This window comes from Tauraco erythrolophus, chromosome 5 (assembly GCF_009769465.1).
Source record: "Tauraco erythrolophus isolate bTauEry1 chromosome 5, bTauEry1.pri, whole genome shotgun sequence".
NCBI lineage: Eukaryota > Metazoa > Chordata > Aves > Musophagiformes > Musophagidae > Tauraco > Tauraco erythrolophus.
The window spans coordinates 46,971,419-46,986,334 of NC_141469.1; the positions used below are offsets into that span (position 1 = coordinate 46,971,419).

At 40.1% G+C, this 14,916-nt stretch overlaps 2 protein-coding genes across 2 annotated transcripts in view; one reads left to right on the forward strand and one right to left on the reverse strand.

The window, feature by feature from the left end:
• Positions 1–1,469, forward strand: part of WDR19 (WD repeat domain 19) — a 41,924-nt gene extending 40,455 nt beyond the window's left edge. The window contains exon 31 of the mRNA XM_086611297.1: positions 14–1,469. Within this exon, the coding sequence (XP_086467423.1) occupies positions 14–128 (115 nt within the window). The 3' untranslated portion in view covers positions 129–1,469. The remainder of the gene's footprint in view (positions 1–13) is intronic.
• A 261-nt stretch (positions 1,470–1,730) lies between these two features.
• RFC1 (replication factor C subunit 1) overlaps positions 1,731–14,916 on the reverse strand; it is a 45,183-nt gene continuing 31,997 nt past the window's right edge. The window contains exons 11-26 of the mRNA XM_086612486.1: positions 14,269–14,376; positions 13,585–13,764; positions 13,123–13,227; positions 11,487–11,883; positions 10,968–11,077; positions 9,264–9,378; positions 8,717–8,805; positions 7,542–7,679; positions 7,022–7,117; positions 6,746–6,844; positions 6,120–6,274; positions 5,886–6,003; positions 4,427–4,572; positions 3,748–3,961; positions 2,478–2,669; positions 1,731–2,101 (exon numbers count right to left, since the gene is read on the reverse strand). Coding sequence (XP_086468612.1) covers positions 2,006–2,101; positions 2,478–2,669; positions 3,748–3,961; positions 4,427–4,572; positions 5,886–6,003; positions 6,120–6,274; positions 6,746–6,844; positions 7,022–7,117; positions 7,542–7,679; positions 8,717–8,805; positions 9,264–9,378; positions 10,968–11,077; positions 11,487–11,883; positions 13,123–13,227; positions 13,585–13,764; positions 14,269–14,376 — 2,358 coding nt within the window. The 3' untranslated portion in view covers positions 1,731–2,005. The remainder of the gene's footprint in view (positions 2,102–2,477; positions 2,670–3,747; positions 3,962–4,426; positions 4,573–5,885; positions 6,004–6,119; positions 6,275–6,745; positions 6,845–7,021; positions 7,118–7,541; positions 7,680–8,716; positions 8,806–9,263; positions 9,379–10,967; positions 11,078–11,486; positions 11,884–13,122; positions 13,228–13,584; positions 13,765–14,268; positions 14,377–14,916) is intronic.

Genomic DNA, 14,916 nt, shown 5'->3' on the forward strand with positions numbered 1-14,916 from the left:
TCTTTCAAAACAGCATGTTACAGACTGAAAACGTATGTCCAATGTGTTCTGAAAGGATTAACATTGTTCATCTTAAGAAAATAAATGATTGCACACAGTACCTCAAGCCAGAAGATGGAGACCAATAAATTCAGGTATGTGCAAAAGCCTGTATTTTTCACTTAAGAGGGCTTGTTCTAGAGGACATCAGGAGTTTTTCCCAGCAAGGGAAATGCAGTGTTCAAGAGTCTGACTTACAGCCTGGGTCTTCCCTCAGATAACGAAGACCCAGGAGTATCACCTATTTGCCCTCCAGCATGCAAACACGAGTAGGGTTTCCTACTGTAACAACGGTGACTGGTTTAAAGCCTCACAACTGGAATGATTTAACAGTTTAGCTCTTTGCTCACATTATCATCTGCAACATGTTCTACTTTGGAACACATTGCTGAACACTGGTTGTGCTTCAGTAGCACAGAGAACAGTCTGAAGATCTCAGCGTCATCAAATCTTTCTACAGATCTACCAACAAGTGTTAAGTGGAGGAAGAGAGAGAGATGATAACTGGAAAGAGCAGATCTAAAACACAGGTTACATCAATATTAGATTCTATTTTTAACAGAATATAAGAATATATATCTCACAGGCTAACAGCAACATAGCATTGGCTTGAAATACTCATATTTCAAAGAATAAGGCCACTGCTCTGTCTGTACCACACATTTGGATCCAAGACTTCAGTTTTGCTAAAGGAAGGGTACCTGAAAAGAAGCTGACAAAGTTCCTCGTTAATTGTGACATTTGAAGGCAGATCTACTAGTGCAAACCACCTGCTGTGAAAATTTTGATCTATAAGTCAAAGTAACATACAAATGATACTATAAAAGTATATATACACCACGACCACCTTATTTTTGTATGCATTTATTTCCCCCATCTGAGAAAACTTGTCACAGTCTTCCTATCTTGGGGTATGACTAACTGCCTCTGGTTTATTTTCAGAACTGCAGGTGGTGTCTGGCAAGCAGCAAGGAAAGCTCCATCACTACCTTGCACATCTCTTCTCCCCAAGGATTTAATAACAACCACCATGGCATTTCTATTTTGTGCTAGCCTGTAAATATTTAGCTTTTGATAAATTTTGTACTTTGATTTATTATAGTAATAAACCTGATTGATAATTCTTCTTACTGAGCAAAATTTGCATTTTATCAGCACCAGAGACAAACTAAGGTGCATTCTGTGTTACGTGAGTGGCAGAAAAAGCCCCAGCGTTCTCTTTTTCAACATCAGTTCTGAACTTCTATGACTATTTTCTATTAAACATTTCTTACTGTTGAAGTATTCCATTCTGGTTTTGATTGAAGATACAACTTGTACAAGCACAGAGGCTCCTCAAGCTTGGAACTAAATCCCTCACTGCTTTTCCATGTCTCTAACTGAACAAAAGAGAAGTTGCAGAAGAAGAGTAACACCACATCCTGCAGAGAAAGGAAAGCCAGAACCTTGGAAGAAGACAAGGAGAGACAGAACACTCCATGAACTTAGCCAGAATTTTAAAAGACTCCTGTGAAACGTTTTATTGTAGTTTTATACACCGCTTAACTTCTATAATGTACAAATACACAATTTAGGTTGGAGATTTTTTGCATTGCATACTATTTACAAGAGTTCATGCATAATGTCAGGGGATTTATTGGGGGGGGGGGGCGGCGGGGGGAGATGGAAGTTAAGTCCTAGGAAGACTTCGCATAAATGCCAGATAACTAAGTATCATGTTTCCATTGTGTTCCTGCACTCCGGTATTTGTTGTACAAGGATGTTTACAGCTTGTAATGTCGTAGCACATTACAAGTAAGTCCAGCTGTACTGTATAGTGAGAGAGTACAGTAGCTACATCACCTCTATGAGAGGAGCATTTTCAACGCACTGGTTCTCCTTTCCCAGCTCCATCACTGAATCCATTTCATGTTCCTGCCAGAAGTTAGATAAGCAAAGCTGCATCCAGAGCAAGATTTTGTTCTGTTTAATGTCTTGTTTTCTCTTTTCTTTTCCCTTCTTTTTTTGTTGTTTCTTCATTTTTCTCTCTTTTGGGCAGCTTGGAAGACTTCACCTTTTTTTGCTACAGAAAGAATATACAGATAGTTTAAAATCCAACTGCAACACGACAAAAGCGTAAGTCAAAACGCAGCATTAAAAGAAAAAGCCCTCTCTTCTCTTCCCCTCCCCTTTCAGGTACCCAGTTTTTAAACACCGTGGAGCAAATAGACTCTACACACAACATTTGGTCTTTAGGGCTGACCACAGTTCCCCGGTATGATGCTACGTACAAAGGGTATTTATTACTGGAATTGCCATCTATGATAACCACAAGCAAAGGCCTGTGGCTGCTCTTTACCAACAGCACCATTTTTACATTCAGTTGTTACAAGTCCCAGAAAGGTAACTAAGAGGAAAGAGTTTAGTGTGGTAGTTTAACACTGAGGAAACTAAGTCACCTTAATCATTGCATCACTTTCAACAGTATCTTGCTCATCCACATCAGACTGGATCTCTTCCACATTCAAGTCTTCATTTAGTTCTAAGGTCACTGCAGATCCTGACTGCCTCTTAGATGTCTTGACAGAAGTCAGTGAATATGGAGTCAGGTGTACCTCTTTGTTGTAGGCACGTGTAAAAGCTGCTTTGACCTGTTGGGTATAAAGGAAACACTATGAGCATCAGCTTAGGAACCGTAGATTGTTAGCTAGCCAACTCTTGGCTAGAGATTCCACATCATCTTTCCTTTGGGAAGACGTGACCAAAGATTGGTAGAAGAGGACACTATCTCAAAAAGACATAGAAAGCATTTAAGAGCTGTGTGGTGAAGGCTCATTTGAAGCAAGTCCCACGTAATCCTCAGATGGAGCATGCACCTTCAGATGCTTCTCACTTAGGCCTCCAATAATTTCAGCACTGTTGTTCTGCTGCCACCTGATCCAAGTCACTTACACCAAAGCCACCCTCCGCAGCACTGAACAGCTGCCACACTGGAGCTGTGTATTCAGACTAGGGGCAGACACCCAATAGTAGCACAGGTTTAGTTATCAGCAGGGAAGATTCTTCTCTTTCCCTGAGCACTTGACCTGGGATGAGGGAGATGGTCATTCACAACTCACACCTGCCTAGTTTGTAGCAGGGAGCTGAGTTTAAGCTCACTTGTACCAGATGAGGGCCTCAACCACTGAAGTGGACTAGATGGATACTGGAGGACCCCCCAGGTCTGGCAGTTCAGTTTAACTGGACTGAAAGACGTATGCTGCGAGCCAACCTCTTAATTCAGTGCTCAGACCATAACTAATAAGGTTGTGCATCCCTCCTCCTTTGCGTGATGGTAAGAAAGGCAGGACTTTGCCTTTCTTGCATTGAAGGTGATCCAGCTTATAGCCAGAAGCTTGTTTGTAGGAAGGTACCGGCTTTCCCTGTCCCTTCCGTGTTCCACTTCTATGCCCCAGATACAACCGACTCCCACTCATCCTTTACACTGGGAACAACACAAAGAAGACTGCTAAAAGAAGCACAATCTTTTAGGACACACCTCTAAAACCTTCAGTAGTGTGTTTGACAGCTGATTTGCAAAGACTATCGTTAATTAAATTATAGTTGATTACTCATTTGCAGCTGCGCAAACTTCAGCTTTCCAGCAGCACATCCATACTACAGCTATTATGCTAAGATTTCTTTTTAAAGACACAGAAGAAAAGGAAAAAATTCACTAGTGAGTTTTACCTTGGGATCCAGCTTTGAAAAAGGACTGGGTTTGCCTCCCCACACACTTATTTCCATGATATTTTCAATATCTTCTTTCATCAAGCAGTAAGAGTCCATGAATGTTATAGCTTCTTGTACACCATCTGCTCCAAGGTCTTTCAAGGGCTGGACAAGCGCATCCCGCAAATACGACAAATACTCCATATTTACTGTCCTCTTGCACGTCTGAGTTCTTTGTGGAATTGAAAGTAATAAGTAAATCTGTACAACCACCACTTCTCACTTCTAAACACAAGCAACCTGTAGGTACACCCTCAGCAAACGGATAATCAGGTGCCTTAAGAGTTAACTGCAAGCTGTACTGTGCCACTCCTTTTGCCACAGCTGCATTAGGGATAACCCTATGCAAGGGACTCAAACAGTGAACCGTCTGGGGAAACACATCCCTCAGTGAGAAACAACAACTTCAGAGGAAGACAAAAAAGTCACAATACTGCTAACAACTCTGAAAGTGATGCAGTCGGACTGTTGTCCGGATTAAGAGCTAAGGAAGCATCACCAACAACATGTGAGGATATTCACAGATTACATTCTTTAAGATTGCACTAAGCACAGCACGGAGTAAATGGTGGGTAACGAGCTACATGAGAACAAAGTACCCGTGACAATATAAGCCAGAGAGGAATGCCAGTACTACCTGAGACTCATGTGCATTGCCAGTTCTTGAATGATACGATCATGTTTGCCTGTGGATGAAAATTTCCCCAGCCAGCTGGGAAAGACAGGAAACTGGGACATGTGACCTCTCATCAGCTCCCCCGGGAGAACACTTGCATAAATAGCCTGAAAAAGTAACACAGGTGCCAAACTCAGATCCCAATGAATCAGCCTCTCTGACACCGTGATGCGCTGCCCTAGTTGTCCGCGTGAAAGCGGGTAGTGAATGCAGTGCCACAGTGGAAACAGCTGGTTTTAAGAGAACTCCTCTTGGTTACTTGTTTGTCTTCAACTCCTTTTATGTTACAGCTTCATTTCTTGTACCACCCTATTTGTTACTAGGTTCTGAAATAGCTGTCAAACTATCTGGGTTTTAAAAGCCATTTTAAAAAAAAAAGAAAAAAAAAAAGCCCGTTCATTTCTCATTTTAGAACGCACCCAAACAGCTGACTTCACACAAACAAGTGCTGTAGTCTCCAGCAGATGGACACGGTGAAGGAGATATTTCCGAAGAACACCACCAATCTACAAAAACTCAGCTAGGTATAGTTCCTCAGCAACTTATCTGTTTAGACCTGCATTAAGCAGGGAGGTGGACTAGGTGACCTCCAGAGGTCCCTTCCAACTTTATGATACTTTCTCCGACACCTGTCATAATCCTTTAAGCCCAAGTCTTGTCAGCGTTTCAGTGACCATTAAAACACGGACAGTGACAGAGCTTCAGCCCTCTGTGCTTTGGGAGAAATACTGGCCTGGTGAGAGGCTGGGGGAGTAAGCACATAAATGAAATTTGAGTTGGCTTGTAACTGCACGTCAGAAGCGATACATGTCACGTGCTCCTACGCTTTGTTGGGGTGTGGATTTTTGAAGAGACTGCACGAAGAAAACCCTGTGTGAATAAAGACGGGAGCTGGGAAGTTAGGCCTCAGGGGCGGAATGCCCTTGAAGTAGAGGATAAGAAAACTATGCAGTATGATAAGGGAGTAGTGTTTGTTTAGAGCAGAGCTTCGCTAGGCGGGTGTTTTTTGAAATAGCCTGTTAAACACGACAAGCATATGTATCATCCAATAATGCTGTAGAAAAGGTGTGGTCTCAAGATGACTGACAAAAGTTGTCTATATAAGCAATAAGAACTGCGCAATAAACGAGATTCCTGCAGCTAACTCATATTGAGTCGTCTCTGGGGTCTTCAAATCCCGCTTCCGCAACGCTTCATGAAGAAGGATCAAGCTTTTCAAAGTTTCAGAAGACTTCATGTCATGGTACAGCATGGGTTCAACACTATGAACACAGGGAACTCTCCTACTCACCAGCAGGACAGAATACTGCATGGAGTATGAACTATACAGGTCACAAAACTACTGAAACATCGATTTCAAGGGATCAGTCTTTTGCACGGGACACCCATAAAGCACGTAAAAAGTGTGGTACGTGCTCACCTGTGTCGGAAGAAGATTCCAGCTCTGCTTGCTACGAATCTGTTTGTCCACTATATCACCGTCACATATACTATCAGCGGCTCTACTCAAAAGCATCAAGTGCTTTTTCAGATTTCCTCTGGAAAAAAACAAAGTTGGCTGTATTACAAAGCAGAAATATCCAGATCAGTTTTAGTCTAGTTTTACTCCCTGACATGGAAAGCCTATGTCAATTTAGGGTATGGAATAACTCACCCAGCAGCAGCTGGTTTCACATGTACATAGTTCTCTTGGACAAAGAGAGGTGCTAGGGAATAATCATGGAAGAAGAGATCTGATTTGTCTATAAGAGACATACGCGAAGCCTCCTCTCCAATGGCAAAAACCTTCCGGACAACATCAAAAGGGCCCTAAGTAAACGACATTCAAAGAAGTCAGTGGGTTGCAGGTCAACACTAACAATAAGACACACATATCAACAAATATGCACAATCAACAAAAAAGGCACAATATCAACAAAATTACTGCAGAGATGGTACCCAACAATATCTGGACTCATCAGTACAAGTTCAGCGTTCAGTACTTCCTTCCTAGTGCTTTACTGGTTTCAAGAATTGAGTTTTACTTCCAGTATGTTAAAGGAATTATCTCCTAAATAGAGAACTCAGGATGAGAAGCACAAACTTCATAACTGCATCTCACATAATAGACCAGTACATTAAAATATATACTCAGTCCTGGGTTTACTGCTCTTCAACTACTTGTGGCAAGTTTAACAGCTCCCTGCATCTAGGCTGTCGGTGCCTTAGTTCAGAAGATGCTTATAAAGCCTACTGTATCAGAATCAGACAGTAAAAGCCAGTCCAGTATTTTACACTTACCAGTCTAATATCCTTTTTGGCTCTGCTGGCATCTGTTTTAGCCTCATCGTAAGTCAATGATTTATCTTTTGCACACCACATATTAAGATTATGTAAAACCTAAGGAACAAAATTGACAATTTGGTAGCGTAAGAGCATTTAAATGGAAGACTCAAGCAGAAAACAACCTGATCTCTCTATATAAAAATAATAATCCTGCCCAAATACTACATTGAAGTCAAGGACTTGTAAATGACACACTCTCCGAACGGACACTGGTGCTGCATTGGCACTGACCTGTCTGATGTCCTGATTTGCTGCCAGGATTATCTCTTGCATAGCAGGTGGTGGAATTTTTAAACCTTCTTTAAATGCAACAGACATCATAGCACCCTGTAATGCACACAATTGAGAAACTGTCACTCGAAAATTCCTATGAATTCTTCCCCCTACAGAACACATTGACACATCTATGAAAGAGCGTTACTGTATTCTTCTAGGTTTTTAAAGCATATATAATTTACAATTGGCTCCCATAGACATAAGTCACCCTTGTCATTGGTGAGTAAAAAAAGGGCATGATCATCTAAAAAAAAATAAAGTCTTTGGATATATTTAAGATAGACTTCTAAATCTCAAAGGCTTTGGGATACTTCATTCTTTGGGAAGAAAAACTCAGACAACCCGTTTTGAAAAGCAGTTACTCCCTGAGGTGATCCATTAAGTGGTGTTTCCCATTCTATATGAATTCTGCCACATGAAGACAGAAGTTACTGATGGTAATTCTGCGCAGCTCATATAGCCATAGTCCTCTTACCTTAATCTGTTCTAGACGAGGTCTCTGAAAACGAAGATCAAAACAGTAGTGGACCAAGGAACGAATTTTCGGATGGTTGCGATCGTTACACATACAGATGATGGGTATCTTTGTGTGTCTAATCAAACCAATCAACTCCTGTGATTGAAACACATTACAACAATTACATCAGATAACTCAAGAGAATAAGAATGATAATTAATTCCGCATTAATCCCTGCCTTAAATCAGATCCTTGACAGATGCAATTCTACAAAACTCCTCCTACTGACATCATGTTTCCACACCGTGAAAATCTAGCCCTTCTCCTACTTTTTCCACTTGCTCTTCTATTCAGCTGGAATAAACCTGCTGTCTACCCACTCTCCCTGTCTGCTTCCAGCAATCATGTTTAGATTATTCTTCATGAAGCAATTAAGGTCAATACCCCAGAGTAGAGCTGTCCACCTGCAGAACTAGATTAATTTGTCCAAAGGCCAGTTTGACCTGGCCTATGCCCAGAGGGAGCACAGGTCTTTCTGACTGCACCCTGCCACAAACAATGAAGCAGGAAGTAAAAAAGATCAGCTCTTCCCTGTCGAAAGAGCTCCAAGGTTTCAGCATTATTAGGCTTACCAGAACAAACTTTGCCCCTGCTATAATGAAACTGAAATTCAGTTCAATTTCATGTTCCTGAAATGTGAATGTCTGCATCTGAGCTAAAGATCTGTATCCCCTGTATTGTCAGTCTTGCCACACGACCACAGCAAGTCTTCAGAAGCTAAAACTGGAGCTACTAAGGAGAACAAAGTATAATACTGCCGATGCCACATTATTTATTCAGCCTTACCGCCTGCTGAAGAGAGCAACCATCCCAGTCAGATTACAAACCTCCCACTCCAGGCAGACGTCAGCTGCAGAGGCCTGAGGATAAGTTCACCTCTCCAAGAACAAACATCTAAGGTGCACACACCCAAGTTCCACCACTCCAGGTTTCTCTTACAGAAATATCTTTTTTCTCTACCTCCCTCATAATTCTTCTTACACAAAGACTTCTAGAATAGGTCAGACAGAAAGACTGTAGGGTACAGTTTATGGACCATGGGTTGAGGACAGTAGACTGGCTGGAAATATTTTGTGCTTTATACGGTATGCACTCTTAGCAATGGCATTAGCTAATAACTATAGCAGTTTCACCTGAATCCCTCCTCTGTCTTCATTGCCTGCCATACCATCCACTTCATCCATGATCAATACATGTTTCCCGCTAACTGATGAGGATGTGCCTGAAAATGAATATGGACAAGAAAATGAGATGGGAATAAAACAGGATCTTGCTCAGAGTTTTACTCGATGCTTTACAGGTTAGGTAAGCCCATCCTAGACAACTGAGGTGGTGGTGAACCCCTTGCTCTGCCACTTGATCATATGAATCTATGTTCTCAGAACAGAACTGACTATAGCCTAGTGTCACCTTCCAAGAAACAAGTCCCATACAACACAAGAGCAACTGCAAAGTTCTTGCGCAGTTTGTGCAGATTAACAACTGATTCTACTAATGGCAGGATTTAGTTCTACAGATGAAATGAAATAGCTTACTAAACGAAGCCATCCCTATTAGAGCCAGATCCCTCCACGTGATGAGTAAGTTAAATTCCTAATACTGTTGTGTAATAAGGAAGTTGTCCGTCCTGTAACTGGACTCTTAACACAACAAGAATCCTCCTTCAAACAACAAACATACCAGAACAGAAGTCTTTGATGCTGGTGTTGTTAAGCGATTCCGCAACTACTTCCTTTAGACTGTTCTTACTTCGAGTGTCACTGGCATTCAGCTCCACGTAGCTATACCCCAGTTCCTAATCCAAACATACAAACCACACAAAAAATGTGAACACAGATCCGTGAAAGAGCATACACATACTCAGAAACAGTATTTCAGAGTTCCAGAAGAAAGCTCTTACAAAAGCATTTTCACATGTAATTTGTAGCTTTGATTCCTTTCTTCTCTTACTCTCCCCTTTTCTCTCACTCCAAAAATATTTATAAGGGGTGGGGAGGGGAGACGAATGACACCAAACACCATCACCCCCACCCCCCACAAAAAAAGTCAGTGGCACAGATTTAATACTGAAAGATTAAACAGAACTGCCACTAGTGATAGTTCTGTTTCAAGGAGCCAAGTGTGGCTAAACTCCATGGAATTTCCCATTGCATATCCAAGCCTTATGCACGAAGAGGCAGGACACTAAACATGCCACATCCCTCAAAGCCAAAGGAAAGAGAAGCTTTTAACTGTTTAACAGCTAGGAAACACATGGCTCCCCCAGCAGTCCCAGTGCTACAGACGAGGGCTGGGCTGCATATCAGTCCCTGAAAGAATTTAACCCAGCTGCTCCTTTATCAGCCAACTGCCCTGCCAGGGGCATGCCACTGCACTGCAGTGAGCTGCACACAGCTTTGTTCCTGCAGCTTGAACAACCCAGTTTTGTTGACTGCTCCTGTGGAGCACAGTGAAATGCTCTGCAGAGACCTGAAGCAGCTATGAGCAAGGTAGGTTGGAAACTAGAAGCAGAAAAGACCATGCTAGTGCAGAAATGAGCCCAAGTCAGCACATCCAGCTTTTCTGCAAGTCTAGTTTTGGGTGCAGCATCAGTTTGTACAAAGCTCTAAGGCAGGGCGGAAAGGTGGGGAGAGAGATTGGAGTTACTCTATACAACTCAAATATTGAGGTAAGCAATCATTCCTTCCCAGCACAAAGATCAGATGCTGACAATAGTTCTCAACCCTTCTAAGCTGGTAGTATCATATTCTAAGAAAGTTCTTGCAAGTCAAAAAAAAAAAAAAAGTAACTTGATACAACACCACTATTAATAAATTCCCAGCTGATTTTCATGACACAGTTAGTGGAACACAGTGTTCCAGCTAAGTTAGGAAAAAGTAATTTCTAAATTCAGAGTCAGAAATGGACACGTAGCCCTGTCAGCTTTTCTCATTCTAAAGAACTACTTGAATTCAGAATGAGTCTGGGAAAGCTATCTTTGTTAGATATATAAAAACCATGACCAAGTCTGTCACAGAAACTTTCAAAAAGCTTACTGGAATTCAACTCTCACTAAATTTAGTGCAAATATTCTCCGACTTGTTGAACTAGTGTTAAATGCTCAACATTTTGAAAATCATTCCCAACTGCTCAACATAATGTGATATGCTTCCTCTCGTAATATAACAGAAATGGGAGAAACCTATTGCTATATCCTCATCCAGACCTGGTAAATAAAGGTATCTAACATATTTTCACCTGTAACCCTGTTCTGAGCAGGTGGAACTAGGCTGGGAGCAGACTCTAGTAGTTTAGAGGATATCCACCTGCACACTGTATCTGTATCCAGATACAGCACCAATATACAACAAATGGTCCTGGGAACAACTACTTAGAGGAACTCACCTTACAAACCAAAGAAGCTGTAGTAGTTTTACCAACTCCAGGTGGGCCAGAAAGTAATGCTGCTTTAAAGCCAGTACCATCATCTTTACCTCCAGTTTTATTGGTCTTTGCTACAAAAGAAGATTCCAGTTTTTACCTAGGTATGTATTACAAAACAAATTACATACTTCATGTAAAACTTTAAAGATATCACTTGAGTTTTATCCCCATTTAAGGCTTGATAATGAAAAATACATACACATCTGCATCCTAACCATTTGGGGAAGAGATATTTAAATCTTCTTACTTTAAGACTTGCAGTGATTCTAAATTGAAAAATAGCAAAAGTGCTATTTAATGTAATACAACTATTTCTGCTATTTTTCTCACAACTACAGTCTCAACTGCTACTACAAAAAGCACATCAGCGTCCAGTCCCATTCCTATTCTAGACTTGCTCTGCTATCTCCTTATCAGTCCAAGGAACCAACTGGTGTGATTGGCATGGAAGAACAGAGAGAATTGAACTGTGCTGCTCACCTTGTCCATCTTCTGATGCGTTCTTCTGCCAATTTCGCAGCCAACGGAGCAGTTTATTGGCACAGCTTTGCTCACCCTGCTGTCCAATTATCGCCTTAAGAGATACAGGCTTGTACTTATCTACCCATAGCAACCTCTCTGTTCCATCTTCATTAACCCCAGAAACCAAACTGCCCTGAGGTTTTGAGGCTTCTTTCTTCTCTACCGTTTGCCGTTCAAAGTCCGTAAGCTTTCGAACAGCAGTGGTTTCTTTCTTAACAGATTTGACAGTATCTCCTTTTTCAGGAGTAGACTTCATTTTTTTATTATCAGCTTCCCTTTTGAAGGGGCTAAAATTCCTTTTTCCAGCTTCGGTTTTCTGTGGTGTCTTTTTAGGTCTTGACTCTGCTTTCTTTGCCTTAGGAAAATCAAGGTAAGAAAGTTACAGGGAAATTTCAAAAAAGCATACAGTAAATAAACATGCTGACTTTGAACACATAACAAGAGGGCTTAAGAAAGTAACAAATCTTATGAACTGGTAAAAAAAACCTTCAAGAGCAGATAAAGAAATATTCCTCTCTGAAAAAATTGTTAAACACGATGCAACTTGGTTCTGTAGTGCAACTCACAAAAGAGAGGCAGCAAATTTTCCAGTCATTCCAAGAGCAGTCCCCTTCCTCACTAAGCCTGATGCATCAATTAAAAAATAATGCAAAACTGATGACTGTCAGGTTGTAACAAATGGGCCATGAGACACCCACGAAGCTGAAAGCACAGCTCTCGCAAAACTACGCTTCCAAGCTCAAACTCTAAAAAATATTAACACTAGGAAGACACGGATAAAAGGAGGAAGAACAGGGAATAAACCCTATTTCCAATAAGGGAACGCTCCTCTCAAGCACATACTTTTAAGAACCCTGGTTAAAAAAAAAAATCACAACCCCAGAAGGCATTCAACCCACAACAATTCAAAGGGAGTGAAAGTGATTAGCTAGAAAGCTTATGGTTGGCTTTTCTTAAAACCCCAGCAGTACCTTTACATGCAAGAGTTCATGCCTGGCCACATGAGAAGTACCAAAGCAACATCCATACTGAATGCACAACATACTAGCACTAACGGAAGTTTTAGTAACGTTTTACGTTTAAATTTAAATGCGTATAAAAGACTTGTTACTGTTTTTACAGTATTTCTTGAAAAATTTACCTTGAATATTAGTAACTCAAGTACCACATAAAGACAAAATCTGTTTTGTATACACATGGTTTACATATAGCAGTCCTATGCGTACAGTACAATTTTATATTGGGCCTGTCTGGGTACCACACAGTATCAGTCACAACTACTTATTTCAAAGAATAAGCAATTACTCAAAGTTTAAAACCGAAACCATCTAAGGAGATACATTTACCCCCTCTGTCAGATACTTAAAATATACAATAATGTCAGGGTATAAAAATGAAAGTTGGGAGAAAAACCTATCACTCTCAAGTAGGAGTCTTACAGGCAAATATAAATTTTCAATACTTTTAACCTAGAATGTCAAACTGACAATCACAGGCTTATACTGTTACTGGAACAGAATACCAAAACTCCTTTCAATTAAAAACAAACCAAAGCAAAAACAAAAAAAATATTAAAGTTTTATTATAAACAAACCTCTGTTTCAGCTGCCAGCTCATATTTGGACTTTTTGCCTGGCATAGTTCGAATGAGATCAAACAGGCCATCCTCATCAATAACTTTTGTCCCTAAAGTTAATGCCTGGAGCAAAACAAAAATTAAAAGTAAAGTTAGGAGTTGCATAATTCACTTCAAAATGCTCTCCAGTATTTACGAATACAACAATAAAAAGGTGTTTGGTCTTTTTTGTTTGTGATTTGGGTTTTTTATTTTTGTTTTGTTTGTTGAGTTTGTTTGTTTGTTGTTTTTTTTTTTACATATGTGTGTGTACATGTAAATAAAAACCAAACAAAGCCCTAAGACATTAGGTAACTTTTTCTTTTTAACATGCACTTTATTTGTGGTACTGCCTCTTTTGGCAGATACTGAAAATCAATACAGTTAGATGTGAAGAATCACTGTTTCACTTCTGCTTCATTCAGGGACAGAAACTCTCACCTTTTCACGTTTAGATTGGCCACAGTCTCGCCCCATTACCAGATAGTTTGTCTTCTTGCTGACATTGCCAGTTACTTTTCCTCCATAACGTTCAATCAGAGACTTGGCCTCATCTCTTTCAATGCACTCCAGAACACCTGTGATTACGAACGTCAGGCCTTCCAAGCAGTTTTCAGCTCCCTGAGAACCATAACATTGCCGAAAATGCCATTACCTGATGCAATTCTACCAAATACCCCTTCATCATGAGCTTTTTTAACCCCCTACCATGTCAAATACCCTATGAAACCTTAAAAATAAGCCTATCATACCTAGCTAGGTAATAGTTCTAGAAGTTCAAAAGCCATTAAAAGGAATAGCTACTAACAAAATTTCACATTGTTTACCTGACCAGTCATACTTTTAACACTGTGCTTTGAGCACAGCATGTCAGTCAAATGAGTAACAGCAATCTTTTTTCATCATGACTTCATAAACCAAGTACTGAGTTTCATTTTAGTGTATTGCCTTACATTTAGTCACTGCTTTGCATTACAATTCAGCTTTTTCCAATACACACTTCCTACTTGAAAAAAAAATACCAATTTTGAAACAGTTTAGTTGATACTTGTTAGATCACTCATAACAGCAAGTCTATGACACGCTCCATTTCTACATATAGAATTCTGCTGCAGCCAAACTTACCCGAGGTATCTCTTTGGAACCCAGCGCTTTCGGACCCTCACGATTAAGGAAGCTGCGGTAAGCTTGATAATTGATTCGCCTCTTTTCAGAGTCCTCAGGACTTACAGACTTGGGCAGGAAGGAAAATTAATACATACATGTATTACATACATAAAAACAACAAAATAAACTGAAACATCACAGTTAAGACATTTTTGTGCACCAAAGGGAAAGTAAGTTTTAAGACTTGTTTTTATATCTCTTAACATCAATACTGAAGCTTGCTCTGGTTTTGATGCTTATGTTTTGAAGTATTTTTTGTTGTTCTTTCTAAAAAGATTTCAAAAACTCACCTGAAAGTGAAAAAAAAAAAGTAGTCATTGCTTATTGTCAAGTTTCTGTAGATTCTGTATTTCACATGTACATGCTCAATTCATAAATTGTTGCTTTAAATTCACATTCTGTTTCATTTCAGAATGATGACCAGCTATAGACAAGATCTACACTTACTACAAAGTAGACTTTACGTACTTCTAAAGCTTAAATGTCTCTTAAAAGTAATCAGTGAAAAATTATTTTAAAAACTCACCCCTAAAAAGGTTGCAGGCTCTCCTTCCCAATTACAACTGTTATTTAAGTCTCAAATTTGGATATTTAGTAATTTATGAT